Source organism: Tursiops truncatus, chromosome 10 (assembly GCF_011762595.2).
Source record: "Tursiops truncatus isolate mTurTru1 chromosome 10, mTurTru1.mat.Y, whole genome shotgun sequence".
NCBI classification, from domain to species: domain Eukaryota; kingdom Metazoa; phylum Chordata; class Mammalia; order Artiodactyla; family Delphinidae; genus Tursiops; species Tursiops truncatus.
In genome coordinates this window covers 37,424,373-37,443,791 of record NC_047043.1, presented here as the reverse complement: position 1 = coordinate 37,443,791, position 19,419 = coordinate 37,424,373, and the positions used below count along the sequence as shown (strand labels likewise).

Below are 19,419 nucleotides of genomic sequence, written 5' to 3'. Positions count from 1 at the left end.
ATTTCCTTTGATTCAAGGTGAGACAGACACTTAAGTTGCTTAGAAACCCAGGTGACAGGATGTCTAAGGTAATATTTTTCAACAGGGCACAAGTGGCATTTTGGACAGGAGGTAATTCATTATTAAGGCTGTCCCGTACATTTCTCGATGTTTAGCATCCCTGGTCTTTGTCAGTGCCATTTGCATCCCCTCCCTCATTGCCTGGTCTTTGTGACAACCTCAGATGCTCCCTACTTATATTTCTAGTAACCTTATGGGGCTAGAACTACTTCCAGTTGAGAACCACTGTTTCAAGGGGTCAGTATAGGTACCTGCTGTCCAGAAAGCTCTGTCCTGGGAATGATGCGGACTTTGTGTAAGGGGGTGGTCATGTGGGGAAGATATGTTATGTCTCCTGAGAAGCTTTTAGATTTAGCGGAAAGAAGATCACTCAGCTCTGCTGTGTAACTAAGCCGCCTTGGCCCCCACCGAGTCTGTAGAGAAACCATTGTGCATGTTTTAAACCATCAGAGAGATAGCTGGCACTGTTGGAGGGATGGGAGCTTGGCAGACAAGCAAGAGACAGGGAAGATTTTCCAGCGGAGGCCCATCTCATTGGTGATGTTCACTAAAAAGACTACAGTGTTAGAGCAGGAAGGAATCTTGGAGATTATTCATCTAACATAGTCCTTGCACCTTCTCCCACACCCCCAGATGAAGAAACTGCGGCCACGGGAGGTAAAGTTGTTCACTCCATTATTCATTCAATGAGATGTTTATTGAGCACTTACTATATGCCAAGTCCTGTTCTAAGGGCTGGAAGGAACCGGGGTAAAGCGACAGACCCTGGACAAGCTGGGGCTTGTGATGCCTCTAGGTTCTGTTCCTGCTGTCTGTCTCTCTTGGTGTAAGGGATAGGGAGAAAGGAGTACTGGAGGGCAGTGGGGAGTGAGTTGTATGAGGGAAATAGGCAACCAGACTTGTTGGTCTGGAAGGAAGACACAAGAGCTGACAAGATCCAGAGGGAGAGGCTCTTGTGAGCCATGGCTGGAGTTAGATTCAGTCAACTGGAAATGGGCCTTCTAGTCACAGAGCTGTTCTAGGCTCCCCTCCTCCCTTAGGTGAGGTCCATGCTTAGTCTCCATCTGTAGGGTGGTTATGCCCTGGGGCTAGACTTTTTGGTTGTCAGGTCTGCTCTTGTAGGTGGTCTCTTGCAGGGGCCAGCACAGCATGCTGGCTAAGAACCAGACAGACCTGTGTTTGAATCTTGCTTCTGTCACTAACTACCTGTGTGATCTTTGGCAAGTCACTTAACTTCTTTCAGCCTTAGTTTATTTATTTGTAAGTGAAACTACCTCACAGGGTTGTTGGGAGAAATAGATGAGATAATACAAGTAAAGCACAGTGCCTGGCAAATAGTAAGTGCTCAATAAATGATGGCTGCTGCTGCTACTGCTATTTTATTATTATTCTTTTCCCCACCTGCACAAATGCCGTTGGGACCCTCCATGGCCAAGAGGTTGTAGAGGGAGGGGGCTGCCTGCATCTGGGCAGGTGTGCTTGGCATGGGTGTTGGTGGGGGATCTGTCCTTTGGGGAAAGGCCTAGGTCTTGATTTTGTAAGCTTGGCTTTGGGGCAGGAATGTCTGACCATGGAAAGGCACAAGGCCTGGGTGAGCAATATCTAGCCCAACATGAACATCCTTCTTAGATTCCACCTTCTTGTTTAGCCACAATTGTCTTCCTTTCAGTGGAGTAAGAGGAAGAGAAGAAGCAGAGGAAACGCCACAGGAGCACTGAGGCCTTGCTTAACCAATTTCGGAACACAGATGTTGTAGCAGAGAGATCATGAGTTCAAATCCTGCCCAGCTTCACCATCTTTTTAGCTGCATTAGTGACTTTGACAATGTTCCTAAGCTGCCTTTCCATCTTTTGTAACATGGGAATAATGTGACCCACGTTGAAATTTGGGCATTATGGTAGAGACTGTGGGAGCTCATTAATTCCCTTCCCACTCCTCCCCCGCCACGTGTTTTTGGCTTGAACGCTGACCTCCAGACTTCTCTTTTGGCGCAGTTTAGCCAGCTAAATTTAAAAAATTTTTTTAAATTCTCATACAATTTTTAAAGCTTACTTTCTATTTGCAGTTATTACAAAATACTGACTATATTCCCTGTGTTGTACAATACATCCTTGAGCCTATCTTACACCCAATAGTTTGTACCTCCCACTCCCCCGGCCCTGTATTGCCTCCCACCCCCCTGCCACACACTGGTAACCACTCGTTTGTTCTCTATATCTATGAGTCTGCTTCTTTTATGTTTTATTCACTAGCTTGTTGTATTTTTTTGGCCACGCCACACGGCTTGTGGGATCTTAGTTCCCTGACCAGGGGTTGAACCTGGGCCCTTGCAGTGAAAGCACCGAGTCCTAACCACTGGACCGCCAGGGAATTCCCCTGTTGTCTTTTTTAGATTCCACATATAAACGTTATCATACAGTACTTATCTTTCTTTGTCTAGCCAGCTGACTTTTCAGATTCTCCATCCTCTTACATCTTTAGATCCATTTTTTTTTCATTTGGTTCAAAATTAGACATTTTTAGGCTACTGAGATTTTTAATGAAAAACCAGAGGTCAGACAACTCCAAAGGGTTGTATTTGGGTTCAGAAGGCAGTAGCCTGCTATATTCCTACTAATTTTCCTTCCAGCTTGGCTGTGGACTACTCCCTGGTCTGGTGGGACCCTTAACTACAGGGGGCAGGAAACAGTGACCGCTTTGCCCACAGCTTATGCAAGTTCCTGTTCTCTTTTGCTGCCTTTATCAAGAGAAGAGTGGGGGTGTTGGGGCACAGACCTGTGTCTCAGGAGTCCAGGACTATAGGGTCAGGGTTCCTGGGGGAGGGTTCTTTTGGAGAATCAGGACTGCAAGGCAGGAGGTGGAAAATCAAGTGAAATATCCCATGCTGAATCTGAGCTGCTTAACTTTGCTGTCCTTTTCAAGGCTTTCTCTGAGGTGAGGCTTTGGCTACTTTATTCTGTCTTCCTCTATAAGGTTCAGAAATGAACCAGGGGGTCTGAATAGGAGGCTGTAATCTGGGCTGCCCACTGACCCTGTCTTTCACTTCCCTCTGCCTCTACTCAAGGTTGAACAAGATCTGTAGTGGTCTCTCCTTTCAGAGGAAAAACCAGTTCATGCAGCGGCTTCACAACTACTGGCTGTTGAAGCGGCAGGCACGGAATGGTGTCCCCCTCATACGGCGCCTGCACTCCCACCTGCAGTCCCAAAGGAATGCTGAGCAGGTAGGTGAAGTAGTTATTTGAGGGCAGTGGAGGGAGGTGGAGAGTGACGAAGGAGAGATGGTTGGGGCAACTCTCCCTGAGCCCTCTGCGGGGCCTTTGCCTATAGCCATCACCTCTCTAGGTGGTCCATCCGAGGAGTGACCTCCAGGACTGTAGAGGTCTTCAGACCAGACAGCAGCCCTTCTAGATGAGAGAGGCTTGGCTTGGAGCAAATTCTAGGGGAGAGTGGAAAGCAAGCCCAGCTTTCCCTCTACGTGGGGAAAACCCTTTAGATATGGTAGAAAGGAAGAAGTGGGCTGAGTGAGGGTCAGGTGACCATGTTGTATAAGTTAGGAAGGCATACTTTCCTTAAGACACTATACTGCCATCTGCCTAAAAATGTTCCATAAAAAATACACTAACCATCTAGGTTGTAGCACACAGCCTGCCCAGTTGGGGTGATCTTTTAGGCATTAGCAACTGGAGTTGCTGCATGTTTAGTGTTTTCCGAAATGGTGGAGGCCTCCTGAGAGACTTTTAAAAAACATATTTAGTTCTCTCTGCCTCTTCACTTGTTCCATTACTTCTGCCTTGAAATATTCCCACACCATTACTCCAGAGACAAGGCAAGCCTTCCCATGACTCTGGTGCCCTCTGTTCTGTCTGATTTTACTTTTGCCTTTTGTAACTGAAGTCCTGAAGGGGAAGTGTATATCCAATCTCTCCTTGAAATGGTCTGCTTGCTCCCCTGTAGCTTCTTCTAGAACATCAGTGACCCCTTCCAGCCCAGCAAGTCTTTCCTCAGATTCTCACCTTATAGACTGTTGGACTGCATTTGACACCACGATCACTTTGTCTTACAGCTTCTCTGTGACACCATTTCCCATCCCCTCTACCCCACTAACTGTACCCTGTGCTGATCCTAATTCTTACCCCTTAATGGTAACACTCCCAGGGGCTCTGTTGCCTCCCTGTTGGCTTGGAGAGCTTGTCCACACTCATAGTTGTCAATAACTGTGTAGCAGTAGCTCCAGGTTTCTTGTCTTGTCCCCTCCCTTTTTTCTGCCCTCAGTCCCTCTGGGGCAGACGAACTATAGATGTCCTTGTAGATGTTATTTCCTGAACTCAGATATTGGAAACTGAATTCATTATCTTCCTTCATCTCCGTAAATGTATTTCCCCATTACTGTTATGGAAGCTTCTTCCTCCTGACCTCAGATGTTGCCCACCTTGGAGTTACTTTTGGCTCTTTCCTCCATAAGGAGCTGCAGTTAATCATCCCCTGATCTGTTTTGGGGGATTTATCAGTATATGGCCCTTTATCTCCATTCCACAGCTACCCTGCTCATCCATGCCCCTTTAATTTCAGTAGTAGCTTTCTAGGTGGTCTCCAGCCTCTAATTCTTTCTTTGCTTTACAGCTGGTACTGTCTTACACACTTAACCATTTTCCATCCTGTCATTTCCTTTTCCGGAATAAATTCCCCCTCGCCAGGCAGGCCACGTCCAGGCTTTTTTGCCTGCCATTTGAAGCTTCTTGCCAGCTGGATCCTGGGTCTTCCTTGGCTTTTGTGGTTCTCCAGTTTCTCTGCTCTGGCCAGCCCGTTTTTCTCAACAAGCAAAGAATCACTAATTCTGCCTTCATACTTCTGCTTTGTGGTCCCTTCGGTTCCAAAAGAGGCCTTTCTTACTGCTTTCTTCATCCACATGCATCATTACATGTGAAACCCTAGTAAGATTGCTCGCCCCAGGAATCCCTGACCTAACCCCAGTCCACTGAGATCTTCTCTATTTTATGTTCTCTTAGCATTTTATATTCAGTTTATCCAATCAGTTTTTGTTGTCTTTATGCTGCTGTGCCCTTGCGTATCAAACCCTGGGCCTCTTTCTTCCCTCAACTACACTGTAACCACTTTTAGGGCAGGAATCACGTTTTTGGTGGTGGTGGTGGTGTTTTAAAGTATGTTCAAGTCAGTAAGCACAAGCTCGTAGTAAAAACTTCGCTTTGTTTTCTAGCCAAGTCGAAGCTCTAGGGTGAAATTCTTTCCACCCTGAGGTGTCTATTAGTTTCCTTCTGAAATTCTTTCCAGCCCTGAGGATGCACAGCTGCTCTCTGGTGTCCCTGGGGGTAGGGAGAAGCAGTCCCAGCTCTCACCCCAGCAATGGTTATTGTGCTATAGTGAAGAAACATTGTTACAAGGCTGGGGAAGCACTGGAGGAAGGGTTGTAGAGGGGGTGGAAGGGCTCTCCGGGACCATGGGTCCAGGAAGGGGATGGGGCTCTTACCTGCTGAGGCCCCAGAGGCTTGAGCAAGGAGAGGACTTTGGGCAGGAAGGAGGCCCACAGTTCCTCTATCCTTTCCCTTCCCTCCTGCAGCGGGAGCAGGACGAGAAGACAAATGCAGTGAAGGAAGAGCTGAAATACTGGCAGAAGCTCCGGCACGACTTGGAGCGGGCACGGCTGCTGATTGAGCTGATTCGGAAAAGAGAAAAGCTCAAGCGGGAGCAGGTGAGGAGGAGCCCCCAGGGCTCTTGTTCAAGATCTTTTTCTCCTACTGTCAGTATGGCTTCAGGAGACCCAGGAGCCCCTGCCTGGTGTCAGCTTTCTTACCTTCCTGCCCAGCACTGTGGGCTCCAAGACCTGCCTACTCTGCGTTGGGTGTGGTGCTGCTGATGGCTTCGAACTTAGGGAGTTTAGCTCCTGGTGGCCTCAGGCATAAGCTTAATATCCTATGCCTGGGCCCATCCCTGGAGTTTCTCATTCAGGATATGGGGGGTGGGGGGTGGGCGGAGCCTGGCCTTCTGTTTTGGAGAGCTTCTCAAGCCATTCTTATGGGTATCACCTTTGACCTGGGAGCTTCTGGGGTTTCTCACTTGGCCTTTAAACACTTATAGTCTTGAATCATTTAAATTTTCCAACCTCTGTTCAAAGAGATTCTAAGCCTCTGAGCATGGAGAATGTTGAGGTAGGTAGTGTAGCCTAGGAATTAGGAATATGAGCTGTGGCATCAGGCAGCTTGCGTGTTTTGTTTTTTTTTTTAACATCATTATTGGAGTATAATTGCCTTACAATGTTGTGTTAGTTTCTGCTGTACAATGAAGTGAATCAGCTATATATATACCTATATCCCCATATCCCCTCCCTCTTGCTTCTCCTTCCCACCCTCCCTATCCCACCCCTCCAGGTGGTCAAAAGCACCGAGCTGATCTCCCTGTGCTATGCGGCTGCTTCCCACTAGCTATCTATTTTCCATTTGGTAGTGTATAGAAGTACATGCCACTCTCTCACTTCGTCCCAGCTTACCCTTCCCCCTTCCCCATCCTCAAGTCCATTCTCTACATCTGCATCTTTATTCAGACAGCCTGCATTTATATCCTGGCTCTGCCACTTACTACTTGTATGACATTAAGTTGCTTAATCTCCTTATACCTCGAGTTTCCTTGACTATAAAATGGGGGTAATAATAGAACCCATCTCATAAGGTTGTGAGGATTAGATAACTTAGTGTATATAAAGAGCTTAGAACAGTGCCTGGCACATAGTAAGGCTATAGAAGTGTCAGCTGCTATCATCATCATCATTATTGATACTCTTTGCCTCCCTGAAGTGTCTACGGCAGCACTCTGCACATGACAGTGAGCAAAAACTATTAATTGAATGCCAAAACTGTTCTCTCTGGTCCAGGAATAGCAGCTGTTACTCTCATGCTTCAGAGGCCTGGGTTAAAGATGTTCTTTCTCTGTTTCTCCGAACTCTGCTTCACTGTTCAGCCCCAGCACAAGCCCTTCTCTCACGGTCCTGTAGCCCGAGTTTCCACCACTGAGACTGGGCAGCTCTTGCCATACTTAGCACAGGTGGGCATGGAGGACATCTCAGGACCTTGTCTATGGATTCAAACTGTCTGTGCCGTCCCAGGCCTGGCCCCACAGCTGAGCTTCTCTTCCCATTTCTGGTCCAGAGAAATGTAAGGGAAAAGGAAGCAGGCAGGGGATGAAGGCAGGCATTTGTTTTGATGTAGCCAAGAGGCAGGAACTTGTAGTCTAATACACGGCTTCCCAACCTTTTTACATTAGGGCACACATGGAAAATAACATTTGTATAGCACACTGCTGCAAATATGTCAGGCTACTTGCCACCCAAGGGGGTGAGCCTCGAGGCCTTGGTCACCCTAGGCCGACCTAGGTGGTCCAAGGGCCAATTAGGTGGGAATCCTGGCCCAAGGGACATTTTATATCATCAGTGTGCCTCTTGGACTAAGTCATACCTAGGTATAAGTCCGTCTCTGTTCTTTCCTAGCCAGGTGACCTTGGGTTAGTAACTCCTCATCATACTCTTTTCAAACCTCAGATTCCATATTTGTAAAATGGAGATAATTACAGTTTCTCCTTCGAGGTTATTGTGATGATTAACTGAGGTAATATAAGTAGAAAGGCAGTGTGGCATAGTAGTCAAAAGCACACACTGTGAATCCCAATCTGTCCCTTATTAGCTGTGTGACCTTGGGCCAGTCACTTACTTAGTCCTTCCGTGCCTCAGTTTCCTCTTTGTAAAATACCTCATTTGTACCTATTTTGAACATTACTTGACACTTAGTAAGGACTATAAAGGTATTAACTATTATTACTGTAAGTTTTGATATAGCCTGAATGCATAGGAAATGTTCACAAAGTGGCAGCTGTTGGTATGATTATTTCTAGGCTAAAAGTTCAGTGGTAACTCCTCAAATAGTGGTCAGCTTAATATCTTGTGAAAATTTGTCTTACACAACTGGTGAAAGTCAAGTTATCAAGCAAAAGTTCGGTGCCTCTTTGGGGGGTGTCCTGATTTCTCTCCACCTCCCCCACAGGTCAAGGTCCAGCAGGCCGCCATGGAGCTGGAGCTTATGCCGTTCAACGTTCTGCTGAGGACAACACTGGACTTGCTGCAGGAGAAGGATCCCGCACACATCTTTGCCGAGCCTGTCAACCTGAGTGAGGCAAGTTCCCCCGCTACTTCCTGAGCAGTGAGCCCTGCCTGAAATGGAAATAGGGTCTGAGTAGGCTAGGAAGGGGTTGGGCCACAGGGTGTACAAAACCTGGGGGTGTCTGGCAAGGCTAGTAGACTTGCCCACGGTGAGGGCTCAGCAGGCCAAGGTGGGCCAGAGCCCTGGGGCTGTGAGTGAGCCTGGCATGGCCAAGCCAGAAAATGGGGTGGCAAGAGTGCCGCTGAAGGGTGCGCCTGTTTGGCTAGTAAATGGTTGTTGTAATTGTACAGGTTTTATATGTTTAGGTTCCAGATTACCTGGAATTCATATCCAAGCCAATGGATTTTTCTACTATGAGGCGGAAGCTGGAGTCCCACCTGTACGGCACCTTGGAGGAGTTTGAGGAGGACTTTAACCTTATAGTTACCAACTGCATGAAGTATAATGCTAAAGACACAATTTTCCACCGAGCAGCTGTCCGCCTGCGGGACCTGGGAGGGGCCATCCTGCGGCACGCCCGGCGGCAGGCAGAGAACATCGGCTATGACCCCGAGAGGGGCACCCACCTGCCCGAGTCACCCAAATTGGAGGACTTTTACCGCTTCTCCTGGGAAGACGGTGAGAAGCCTGGACGGGCAGGGAGGAGAGGGGCCAGGAGGAGGCGCAGGGATAGAGCCCAGAGAGCCAGGGATCAGAATGGGCCTTGGGGCTATAGGGTGGACTCCAGGAGCAAAGCTGGGGATAGGCACAGGCTGGGGTACATGTGCTTGTGGCTGGAATAGTTCCGAGGGTTAAAGTTAATTCCCTGAGCACTTCTTGAATAGTAGGATAAGGGGAATAAGGTACTAGCTGTCTGTCTGAAAGCTAAAGATTCACCAAGGGTCTTTCTTTCCTGGACTCCCTCTGTGTGGCGTTGGAGCATGGGCAGCAGGAGCGCAGTGCTGATGTATGTCTGGCTCATTCAGAAGAGTGCAGGTAGAGCATCAGAAAAATGGAATTGCCTCTGTAATTCCCTACTCTGCCTGCCCCTGCTCTCTGCTTCTCGATGGCAGCAGCCAAACAGTCACTCAGGCCGGGGGATTGCCAAGCTGCCTCGTGCCTGCTCCACAGAGCCCATAATCGTGACTGTGAACTGCTTCCTGCAGGTGTTTCCCAGATTCTGACCTTGTCCCTGTGGCTGCTCTCCTGGGAGCAGTGTTGCCAGGGCCAAGGCCCCACAGTGACGCTGCTGGAAGCCACTGGCCCAGGCATTCCAGGAGAATATTTTGCATCCGAAGGAATTGGCCCCTGCCCTTCCCTTTGCCCTGGGCTGGTCAGGTCCTTCAGCCCCTTCTTCTGTCCTCCCTTCTCCCTGGCAGTGGACAACATCCTCATCCCAGAGAACCGGGCCCACTTGTCCCCAGAGGTGCAGCTGAAGGAGCTGCTGGAAAAACTGGACCTGGTGAGTGCCATGCGGTCCAGTGGGGCCCGGACCCGCCGTGTCCGCCTGCTACGCCGGGAGATCAATGCCCTTCGGCAGAAGCTGGCGCAGCCGCCACCGCCGCAGCTGGCATCGCTAAACAAGACTGTGTCCAATGGGGAGCTGCCAGCAGGGCCCCGGGGGGATGTGGCTGTGCTGGAGCAGGCCCCGCAGGAGGAGCCAGAAGACGATGGGGACAGAGGTGAGAGACAGTCACGGGCAGGCCGGGGGCTGCGGGCCAGGGTAAGGGTGGGTTAAGCTGAAATCCCGTAGTGGGAACATCCTTCCCCAACTCTAGGTGTGACCCTCATGGGCAAGTAAAAGCCCTGGGAGGGGTCACACTTTCATGCATACCCAGGGATGATACTCAAAATATTTAACAATACGTAGAGACCAAAATTCATCCGTCAGAGTAGATGTTGGCTTTTATATTGGAGGGGGCTCCTGAGGGCCTCTGATGCAGATATTTAGTTGTTGGATTGTGAGTGGGTTCAGGGAGTTTCAGATGCTGGGGCCCAGTAGCTGTTTACTAACTTGTAAAGAAGTATTTCAATATTTTGCACCTGGTATGGCCATAGTGCACATACCAGTTAAATATTAGTTCAACTTATACCATCATATAGAGAGGCTCTTAGAGCAGGTTAGGTTGTGGTGTGGGGGAACAGAAAAGAAAGAAAGACCCTAAGGATGGTCTGGGCTCATGGCTTTGACCCCAGCTGGCCAAGTCTACAGTAGGCCCACCCCAAGCAGAAAAGCCCAGAACTGCAAAAGACAGCTGGGGGAAGTGATTCTCAGAGATCCAGGTGCCTTACCTGAGTTGCTTTCCATCCTCTCCGCTTCTTTGGGGACAGAATTGTCTCCCTGTTACCAGCCCTTGGATCTGAGCCTGTAGCTCAGGAGGGCCTGTCATCCACACAATCAAGAAGGTTGGGAATTATCTCCAGGGGAAGAGGGGCCAAATTGCAGGGAATGGCCCATTTTATTTTAGGTTGGGGGAGAGCGGGGATGTGGCGGAGAGGTCAGGTTTATCATTAGAGGGCTTCGTGTCCATTGTGACCCTTCCCAGCTTCCCATGTGGCAGTCAGCATGCCACTCGTATCCATCCCCACTCCTGGGCTAAGGCAGTGCAGAGTCATGCCCAGTGGACCGGCTGCAGCAGCTTCTAGAGGTTTCAAAAAATTTCTAGGCTTCATCTCCCAGAAATTCAGATTAGGGAAATCTGAGCTCTGTTTTGAGTGTCTTTTTTTTTTTTTGTGGTACGCGGGCCTCTCACTGCTGTGGCCTCTCCTGTTGCGGAGCACAGGCTCTGGATGCGCAGGCTCAGCGGCCATGGCTCACGGGCCCAGCCGCTCCGCGGCATGTGGGATCTTCCCAGACCAGGGCACGAACCCCTGCATCAACAGGCGGACTCTCAACCACTGCGCCACCAGGGAAGCCCCGAAACTGTCATTTTTTAAGGTGGAGGTTGAATAGACAAGTTCAGGAACCACTGATTTAACTTCCTTGCTTTCATTTTTTCATATCTGTAAGCTGCTTCTTTCTGCTTGTCCTTCTTGCTTCACTTGTGATATGAAACAAAATACATTGACAGATGGGAAAACACCTGGGTCTAAAGAGAGTTGTAGACCCCTAATCTGTGAGGCTGAGATTTACTTAATTATTGATTAAGCAGGGGGCTTTGGGCTTTCTGGGTGTAGGGCAGTGGTTTATAACCCTGACTTCATCAAACTCACCTGGTAAGCTTTAAAAAAAAAAATCCATCGTTAACTATTTGGTTTCATTTTGTCTGGGGTGGGACCTCAGCATTGGAATTTTTAAGAAACTGAGTAACTAATACATAGCCAGGGTTTAGAACTACTAGTGTAGACACAACTTAGTCCTACCTTCTCTTCACCTTAGACCTGAGACACGTCTCAAACCTTCTAATAGCCTATGCTCTTGGTTCTTAGTTATCAGTGTCATTATCTGGCTTGTAGGGGCAGACTTTTTCTAAAATGTTCAAGCAGGTTCTCTTTTTCTCTAACAGATGACTCCAAAATGCCTCCCCCACCAACCCTGGAGCCTACTGGGCCTGCGCCTTCCTTGTCTGAGCAAGAATCCCCTCCGGATCCCCCCACTCTGAAACCCATCAGTGATAGCAAACCTCCAAGCCGATTCCCAAAGCCAAGAAAAGTGGAAGAAGATGAGCTTTTGGAAAAATCACCTCTGCAGCTAGGGAGTGAGCCCTTGCAACGCCTGCTCAGTGACAATGGCATTAATAGAGTGTCCCTCATGACCCCCGATACATCCCCCGCAGGTGCCCCACTCAGTGGCGTGGGCCGTCGCACATCAGTCCTCTTCAAGAAGGCCAAGAACGGGGTTAAACTACAGAGGAGCCCAGACAGGGCCCTGGAGAACGGCGAGGACCATGGCGCAGTGGGCTCTCCTGCGTCTCCCACCAGCATCGAGGATGAACAGCACTCCCGGAAGCGGCCGAGGAGCAGGAGCTGTAGTGAGAGCGAAGGGGAGAGGTCCCCCCAGCAGGGGGAAGAGACAGGTGACCTCGCCTGTGACTTCTCTCGCTACTTCTCATCTGCTTTCCTGCTTTGCCTTGCCAGCCGGCACCTTCCCCAGTCAGCTGCCTCCCCTGTGGATGGCCCCTGTGGATGCCAGTAGTAGCACTGAGGGCTCCGTAGTGCACAGTTGGGCCTGGTACATGAGTAGTGGCCTGGGGAAATAGGCTTTGAGCAAGTGTTTTGAGAGGGCCAGCTTGTGTCTGGGGCTCTCTTTGGCCCTGAGCAGCATATAAAGCTATATATGATAAAATGGTTCCTACTTTCATTTTAGTTCATTTATTCATCAGATATTTATATCAGGCATTATTGTAGGCACTAAAGTGTAGGAGGAAAAATCAATAAATAAAACAGACAAGTCTCCTCTCTTGTAGGGGAGGTAGACTAAAAGCAAATAAATAAATTGTATCGCATATTAGAAGCTGTGGAGAAAAGTCCTGCAGGGAAGGGGGGGAGAGGGGATGCTGAGGTGATATTAAAGAGGGTGGCCAGGGGAGGCTTTCTGAGTAAAGATCTGAAGGAGCTGAGGGTGTGAGCTATTTGGGTATCTGGGGAAAAGATGTTCCAAAAAGATGGACTAGCAAGTGCACAGGCCATGGGGGTGGAAACATGCTTGCATGTCTGAGGAACAGTGAGGGGACCTATGTGGCCACAGCAGAGTGAGCCAAGGGATCATAGGAGATGCGGTCTCAGAGGTAGTAATAGGGGCTTGTCACTAAAGAGTCCTTACTGCATGTCCAACACAAGCTGGTCACTGGGGAGCAGTAAATCAGACCCAGGTCCAAATTACCATCCAGTGGGGAGACTAGATGGTGTCCTGAGGTGTAGAGATACCCCAGTGCTGGACAGTCTGTGGTTATGTGTCAGGTGACAGCACTGCTAGAGGTTCAGGGAATAGGAACTGGGGGAGTTGGGAAGGCTTCATGAGTAGACAGTGCCTAAGCTGGCCCAGGGGATGAGGACAGACTAGAAAGGAACAAAGGGCTCAGGCCCAGGTGTGTAGAAACAAGGTCAGAGTCCCTGTGAGGGACAGTTTGGAGAGGGGCTTCCCTCTCCAAAGCGAAGAGGGGCATCAGGAGCCAATGCTGTGGGCAAGGTGGACCTGGACATGCAGGGCCCCCATCATCAGACAGTTGTTTAGTCTTGGTGGGATATGGAAGGCCAGCTCACTTGGCAGGGAGGGGCCTGCTCTTGGCTTTTGCTCCTCATGTCCTGTTACATGGTGGCTTTGGGCTGTGTGGTCAGCACATGCTTTTCTCTGCTTTTCTGTCTTCCTACCTAATACTTTGTTTCCAGCAGTACCTTCCTTTCCTGTCTGGTCCAAGCTTCCCTGTATTAGGGCAGTAGGGTGTTTATATAGAGTCAAGAGCTTGAGGCAGACTTGAATTCAAATCCCATCTTCTTACTAGCTGTGTATCCTGGGGCGTATGAATTAACCTCTGTGAGCCTATTCCTTATTTCTAATATGGGGCTAGTGACACCTTCCTTGTGTGGCTCTAAGGATTGGAAGTAGCCTATATAAAGCACTTGGTATATAGCAGTAGTTGGTAGCAGTTATTGTTGTCATCCTGTCAGTTATATCAAGCACAGCCAAACAGCACTGAGCACTAAAAATGAAAAATCCTGCTGTTGGGAAATAGGTCTAGACATCAGGCTCATCCAACCTGAGGGGGCCCACCGCTTGGGGGCTAGAATCTGTTTCTCCTCCACCATCCCAGCTACCTGGTACCCAGGAATATTTTTGCACAACTTTAGTGGGTTCTCTTAAAAGCAGGTGTTGATCCTTTATAGATGAGGCACAGTAGGCTTTGGTGATTTAAATTGAGGTCATGATGTTAGAGGCAGAGCCAGGTTAGGGTCCAGATATGTTGGCTCAGACACCTGCTCTTACAGGTGTGACTTGCCTCACAGTTTTCTGGCTAAGGTATATGTGACTTAGAGCTCTTGGCTCAGCTGTCAGACTTGTGGGATTCTGGATGGTGGTTGGGAATTGGGTAGATAGAGAGGAGAGTTGAAGCTTTGATGGCAGGTGAGAGTCTTGTCCCTGGGATGACCAGACAGTCTTCATTTGCCTCTGAAGGGCTCCCTGCTGTAAACAGACCTTCTCTCATTCATACTTAATAGCATCCTCCATAAGTAAGAAGGTATTACCTTCACTTCACGAAAGTAGAAGCCAAGGCTTAAAGAGGAAAAGGGACCCATATTTCAGAGCCCAGTCTAGAACCCAGGGAATCTGACTCCCCATCATCCCAGGAAGGTCTGGTCTGCCTTAGATCTGCTGAAAAGTTCCCCCCATCCTCAACTTTAACTAGCTCTGCTAGATATCTCAGGGTGTGGTTGACACAGTTCTTATCCGGCTCCAGCCTCCCCTGACACCATCCCAAAAGAATGAAGCTAGCTATTGCCAGCTGTGTGATGGATAGGGTGTGTGAGTGTTTATCTGAAGAGGCAAGGTGGGTGGGCTTCCCAAGAGGCAGAGGAGCCTCCCTGATAATTGAGGCTTGAAATTAGAAGCAGATCCAGGGACTTGTGAACAAGCCGGAGTGAGGAAGTCTTGGTATTTCCCATTGTAGTCAAATGACAGTAACTGGAATGAGCTATAGGCTATTTTCCTTCAAGTAAACCCAGAAGGATGGGGCGGTAAATGCAGTGTCTGTTCACTGCCCTAGCCAACATTTCCCCCAAACCTTTATCAGGTTCTCTCCACCACCCAAGACCCATTTCCCAAGAGGAGGGACCAGCCATCCTCTCCATCCCTCCCTGCTGAGCCCTCCCAAGGTGGCTGCCTCACACTGCAGCATGTGTCGGGGAAGGGGGTTTCTACACTCAGGCTCACTTTGTGTGTTCTTGGCAGGTGTGACCAACGGCTTTGGAAAACACACTGAAAGCGGGTCTGACTCAGAATGTAGTTTGGGTCTCAGTGGTGGACTGGCATTTGAAGCTTGCAGGTAAGAACACTTGTCCCAAAGCCGTGTTTGCAGCTCTGCCACCTCTCCATTTATTTTCCTTTCAGCTGCAGATTGAACCTCCTCCTGCTTATCTCAGTTTTTTTCTTCCCGCACCCCTGTTATTTCCTGAAGCCTCTCATCTGTGACTCTGGTAGCTCCTAGGAAACGTTGTGACCCTTGACTGTCAGGCCTGATCTGACTAGCGGGGAGTAGTGCTGATGCTTTATAGGGTTTGTAGACCTGAATTTGGCTCCAGAGGGTGGGGACACCCTCTGTATTGCCCAGTGAAGTTAACATTTGAGCCAATCCCCACCCACCCCCTGGCCCATTTAGATAACCCAGTTATAGACATGGTTTCACCCTTTGCCTTTCAGGGCATCATAGCAGTGGTGTAGGAATAAGAAATGGACAGATAGGAAATTTGGAATTGCCTTTTAGTCTGACAAAGGCCCAGCTCTTCTACCATCTTTGAGCTGGGAAGGGATGGGTTTCTTTTCCCATTCTTTCACCTGAAGGGAGGATTTCCGAGGCCAGAACCTTCAACTTTCTTCCACGACTAAGAGTTTATTGAATCTCTCTGCTCTGTGTTGTATGCTCTGCAAGACACCAGGGAGTGTGGGACTCTTGGAAATGGGAGACCTTCAGTGCCACAGAAGAAGAATGACTTGTCCTGAAGGCTGACCTCATGGTCCCTCCACATGGCTACTGGATGGATTCTGGGTTCAGAGCAGGGGAGGAGAGGTCCCAGGGCAGCACCAAAATACTATGTGTCTGTGTTTGAAGTGCTTCAAAGGCAGGCTGGGTGTAGGTTCTATTGGGTTCTCACTCTACACTGGTGCTGGGCTCTTGGAGGCCCCTAGATGCCCCCTTGGGCCTGGACTGCTCCCGCGCTGTAGCAGGGCCCAGATTTCAGTGGCTCCTTAGAGATATTCTTCCCCACCAAGCCTCAGAAATGTCCTAGCTGTCTCCCTCCATGTTACAGCTCTAGAGATATAGGAGGAGTGGATGGGAAAACACAGTTACCAGGCATAGAGAAGAGGCAGAGATTTCAAAATCATACAGGATGCTTCTAGCCCGGTCCCGGGTTGGAGTTCCTGACTCCCTTCAAAGATAAGGTGCCTGGAAACCCAGTTCACTGGGGTGGGGTAGGAGTGGGGTTATCAAACTGTCCCCTCTTAGTCCTTGACTAAAGGTAGAAGGTATGTTCGGCCCCTCCCTCCACAAAGGGTGCTCTTCCCAGCTGTGAGCCGCAAGGAGCAAGCCAGGCCAGGCTCTGGTTAGCCTGCCCGTTCAGACTGCTTGCCTTTCTGCGGAACATGCCAAAGCCACCAGTTTCTCTGGGGCCCTGCTCAGTGTGGGAACAATGCCCTTGGAAGGCGTTTCCTCGTTAGCTCAGTGGTTCTCAGTAGAATTTTGCGGTTTACAACAGGAGATTCAGGCCTTCAACTACAGGGATTTTTTTCTTTTTCTTTCTTTTCTTTTTTCCTACATTGTGGGGGTAAGTACATAAAGGAAGATCTTATTAATTAGACTAGAATCATATAATCGCAGAATAAAGAACCTTGAAAGAATTTCTGGTCACTAATCCCATCCCCTTCCCATCCTGTCCCTGGGTTTATCTTTTCTAATGATTTTCTGAGCAGTTTGGAGCTGCACCCTCTTCTTTGGGTCACTCATTCAATTATTAATTAAGCACTTACCGTGAGCCAGGTACTGTTCTAAGCCCTGATAAGGTGTCTGTTCTCAAGGAGCTTATCATCTAGAAGGGAGAGATAAATGTTAAGCCAGTAAGCAAAATAATTATTGATTGGGCTGTCTGCTTAGACCTGGGTAACTTAGAGAGAGGGCTGAAATGCAGGCCGTGATCGAGTCACTTGTGCGTTTTTCTATGAAACAGGAACATATGGACCTAGTTTTGGTGTTGCATCCTATCTCATTGAGCTCAACCTTCTCAGAGCTCATCATCTGATAGTATAACATTGGTAGTTTATAATATTCAAGTGAGACTTTAAAATTTACTGCCGTTTATATAATAATATTTACTATATAACTTCTATTTATTGAATACTTGGTGTGTTCTGTACTGAGTGCTTGCTGTGTATTAATCCATTAAATCCTCACAGCAACACATGGGGAACACAAGCCTCAGAGAGGTTAACTTGCTCAGGGTCACAGAATGAATGAATAGCACAGAGTGAGGTTCTGAACCCAGGTAGTCTGGCTCCAGAGTTTCTCTCTTAACTGCTTGGTTGTGTCCTCCTATGTTGTATTTGGAGATGTCTCCCCAGATCCATGATGTGAACTTGGAGAGGCTTTCATAATAGAACTACCAGTACCTTACATTTTTATAAGGACTCAGATTCTTTAAGTCCAGTGACAGATTTTTGTAGGGTGCATGGGAACTGAATTCTGAATGTGAACTGGGTGTTGTTTTTTCCCCAACAGGTCCTAATTTTGACTAGCAGGAAGAAAGCTCCCAACCTACTACTAACTGAAGGATTATGATTCATCAGGTTCTCATTGTGCCAGGTTTTCTGTATAAGACCATGATAAAGTCAGTTATGATTCAGTAACGCAAGAGTACCCTACTCTCCAACCAGTCTTAACCCTGGCCTCTTCGTATCCCATTAGGGGCTTCTTAAGCATTTTTGCTCTACTGCAGGTTGTTGACTTGTCTTTTAAGCAATTTTTTTTGTTGAAATAATTATACAGCAGTAATATTTTTTAAAGTTTGAATGGGAAAAAACCATAGCCACATCATTCTTGCCAAGAGCTTCTAACTGTGATTGTACATTAGAATTGCTTTGGGAGCAACTTAAAAATACTGATGCCTGGGTGGGTTCCAGTTATACCATTATTCTTGTATTACTGTTCTCATTTTTGCCTATTACCTTCTAGTCTTTGTCTACTATATATTTTTTATCTCTTTGCAGTAGCCATATTTTAAAAAAACTGGTCTGCTTGGTAGTTTAAAAAAATCCATCTCTGTCTAAGAAAAACGTCACACACATAAAGTAGAAGTGAGAAGCGGATTGTTTTTCCAATTTAAAAAGTCTTTTCTAATTAAGGAAGTAAGGCATGTCCATTATAGAAAATTTGGGAAAGAGGCAGATTTTTGTACCTCAAAAATAAATTGGTTTCTAGAGAAGCAATGTGAACCAGAGAGTTAAGAATTCTGGGCAGATGTGAGACAGGCCCTCCTCATGGCCAGGCTGCTTAGACTCTGGAAGGATTGACAAGTGCCTGGGTGACCTTCCCTCTGGATGAAATCCAGTGTCCCTGGGCAGGGGAGCAGGCCTCTCTTTCCAAGTTCAGTCCTTCCACATGGATGAAATGTTTCCTTAAGCCTCGTGGGAACATTCTGGTCAGAAGTATATCACGGGTTAATATGAGTTTTTAGGGGAAGGTGAGAAACCATTCTCCTTGAAGGGTTTTTGCAGCTCTGCTCCTAGCAGAGATGGGAGAGCAGGAGTGGATGTGTTACTCATTGAAATTGTTCATTTTGCTCCTCTCTCCCTCCCTGCTCTATATGCAGTGGTCTGACACCCCCCAAACGCAGCCGAGGGAAGCCAGCCCTGTCTCGAGTGCCCTTCCTGGAAGGTGTGAATGGAGACTCTGACTACAACGGCTCAGGTGAGGAGTGCTGTACAGGTGCATCTTGGGGGACCAGGCCTTCCAGAGAACCAGTTCTGCGGGCTGCAGCCAGACCCTGAGCTCCTCCGAACCTGGGGGCACTCGTCAGGGAAATGGCCCTTCCTCCCAGGTCATTCATACTCCTTTTACTTTTTTTTTAATTCATCTTATTTTGAATAAGTAACACATACCATGGTGACAAAAATCAGAAATGTACAAAAGGGTGCATAATGAAAAGCCAGTTCTCCCCTCCCTAGAATAGCCATTGTTAGCGGTTTCTTTTGTGTCTTTCCAGATGTAATCCATACGTACACAAACCAAAAACTTGTGTGTATATTTAAAAGAGTGAGCAGAGAAGCCTAACATGCACATTCCTCTAAACTATGCCTTTTTTCAGTTAATAATATATCTTGGAGATTCTTTTGTGCTTTTTATTGGCTGCCTAATATCCCATTACATAGGTGTGCTATCATTTACTTAGCTGGCCCTCTGCAGATGGACGTTTAAATTGTTTTTGTTTAATTGTCATAGTCAATGTTGCAGTGGGCAACCTTGTACAAAGATCATTTTGTATCCCTGGGGAGTATATCTATAGATATACTCTA

The 19,419-nt window shown here is 48.0% G+C and overlaps 1 protein-coding gene and 1 long non-coding RNA gene across 8 annotated transcripts in view; one reads left to right on the top strand and one right to left on the bottom strand.

The window, feature by feature from the left end:
• BRPF3 (bromodomain and PHD finger containing 3) overlaps positions 1-19,419 on the top strand; it is a 36,339-nt gene that overhangs the window by 4,830 nt on the left and 12,090 nt on the right. For all 7 annotated transcript variants that reach the window (XR_012334491.1, XR_002179305.3, XR_002179306.3 and 4 more), the window contains exons 3-10: positions 3,125-3,281; positions 5,636-5,767; positions 8,106-8,234; positions 8,528-8,840; positions 9,581-9,883; positions 11,708-12,217; positions 15,088-15,181; positions 18,717-18,814. Coding sequence is in view for 4 of the 7 variants with exons in the window: in XM_033864364.2 (XP_033720255.1) it covers positions 3,125-3,281; positions 5,636-5,767; positions 8,106-8,234; positions 8,528-8,840; positions 9,581-9,883; positions 11,708-12,217; positions 15,088-15,181; positions 18,717-18,814 (1,736 nt within the window). In the remaining 3 variants the exon portion in view is untranslated. The remainder of the gene's footprint in view (positions 1-3,124; positions 3,282-5,635; positions 5,768-8,105; positions 8,235-8,527; positions 8,841-9,580; positions 9,884-11,707; positions 12,218-15,087; positions 15,182-18,716; positions 18,815-19,419) is intronic.
• The window catches only part of LOC117313861 (uncharacterized), a 40,756-nt gene continuing 36,511 nt past the window's right edge, over positions 15,175-19,419 (bottom strand). The window contains exon 3 of the long non-coding RNA XR_004528439.2: positions 15,175-16,940. This is a non-coding gene — a long non-coding RNA (uncharacterized lncRNA). The remainder of the gene's footprint in view (positions 16,941-19,419) is intronic.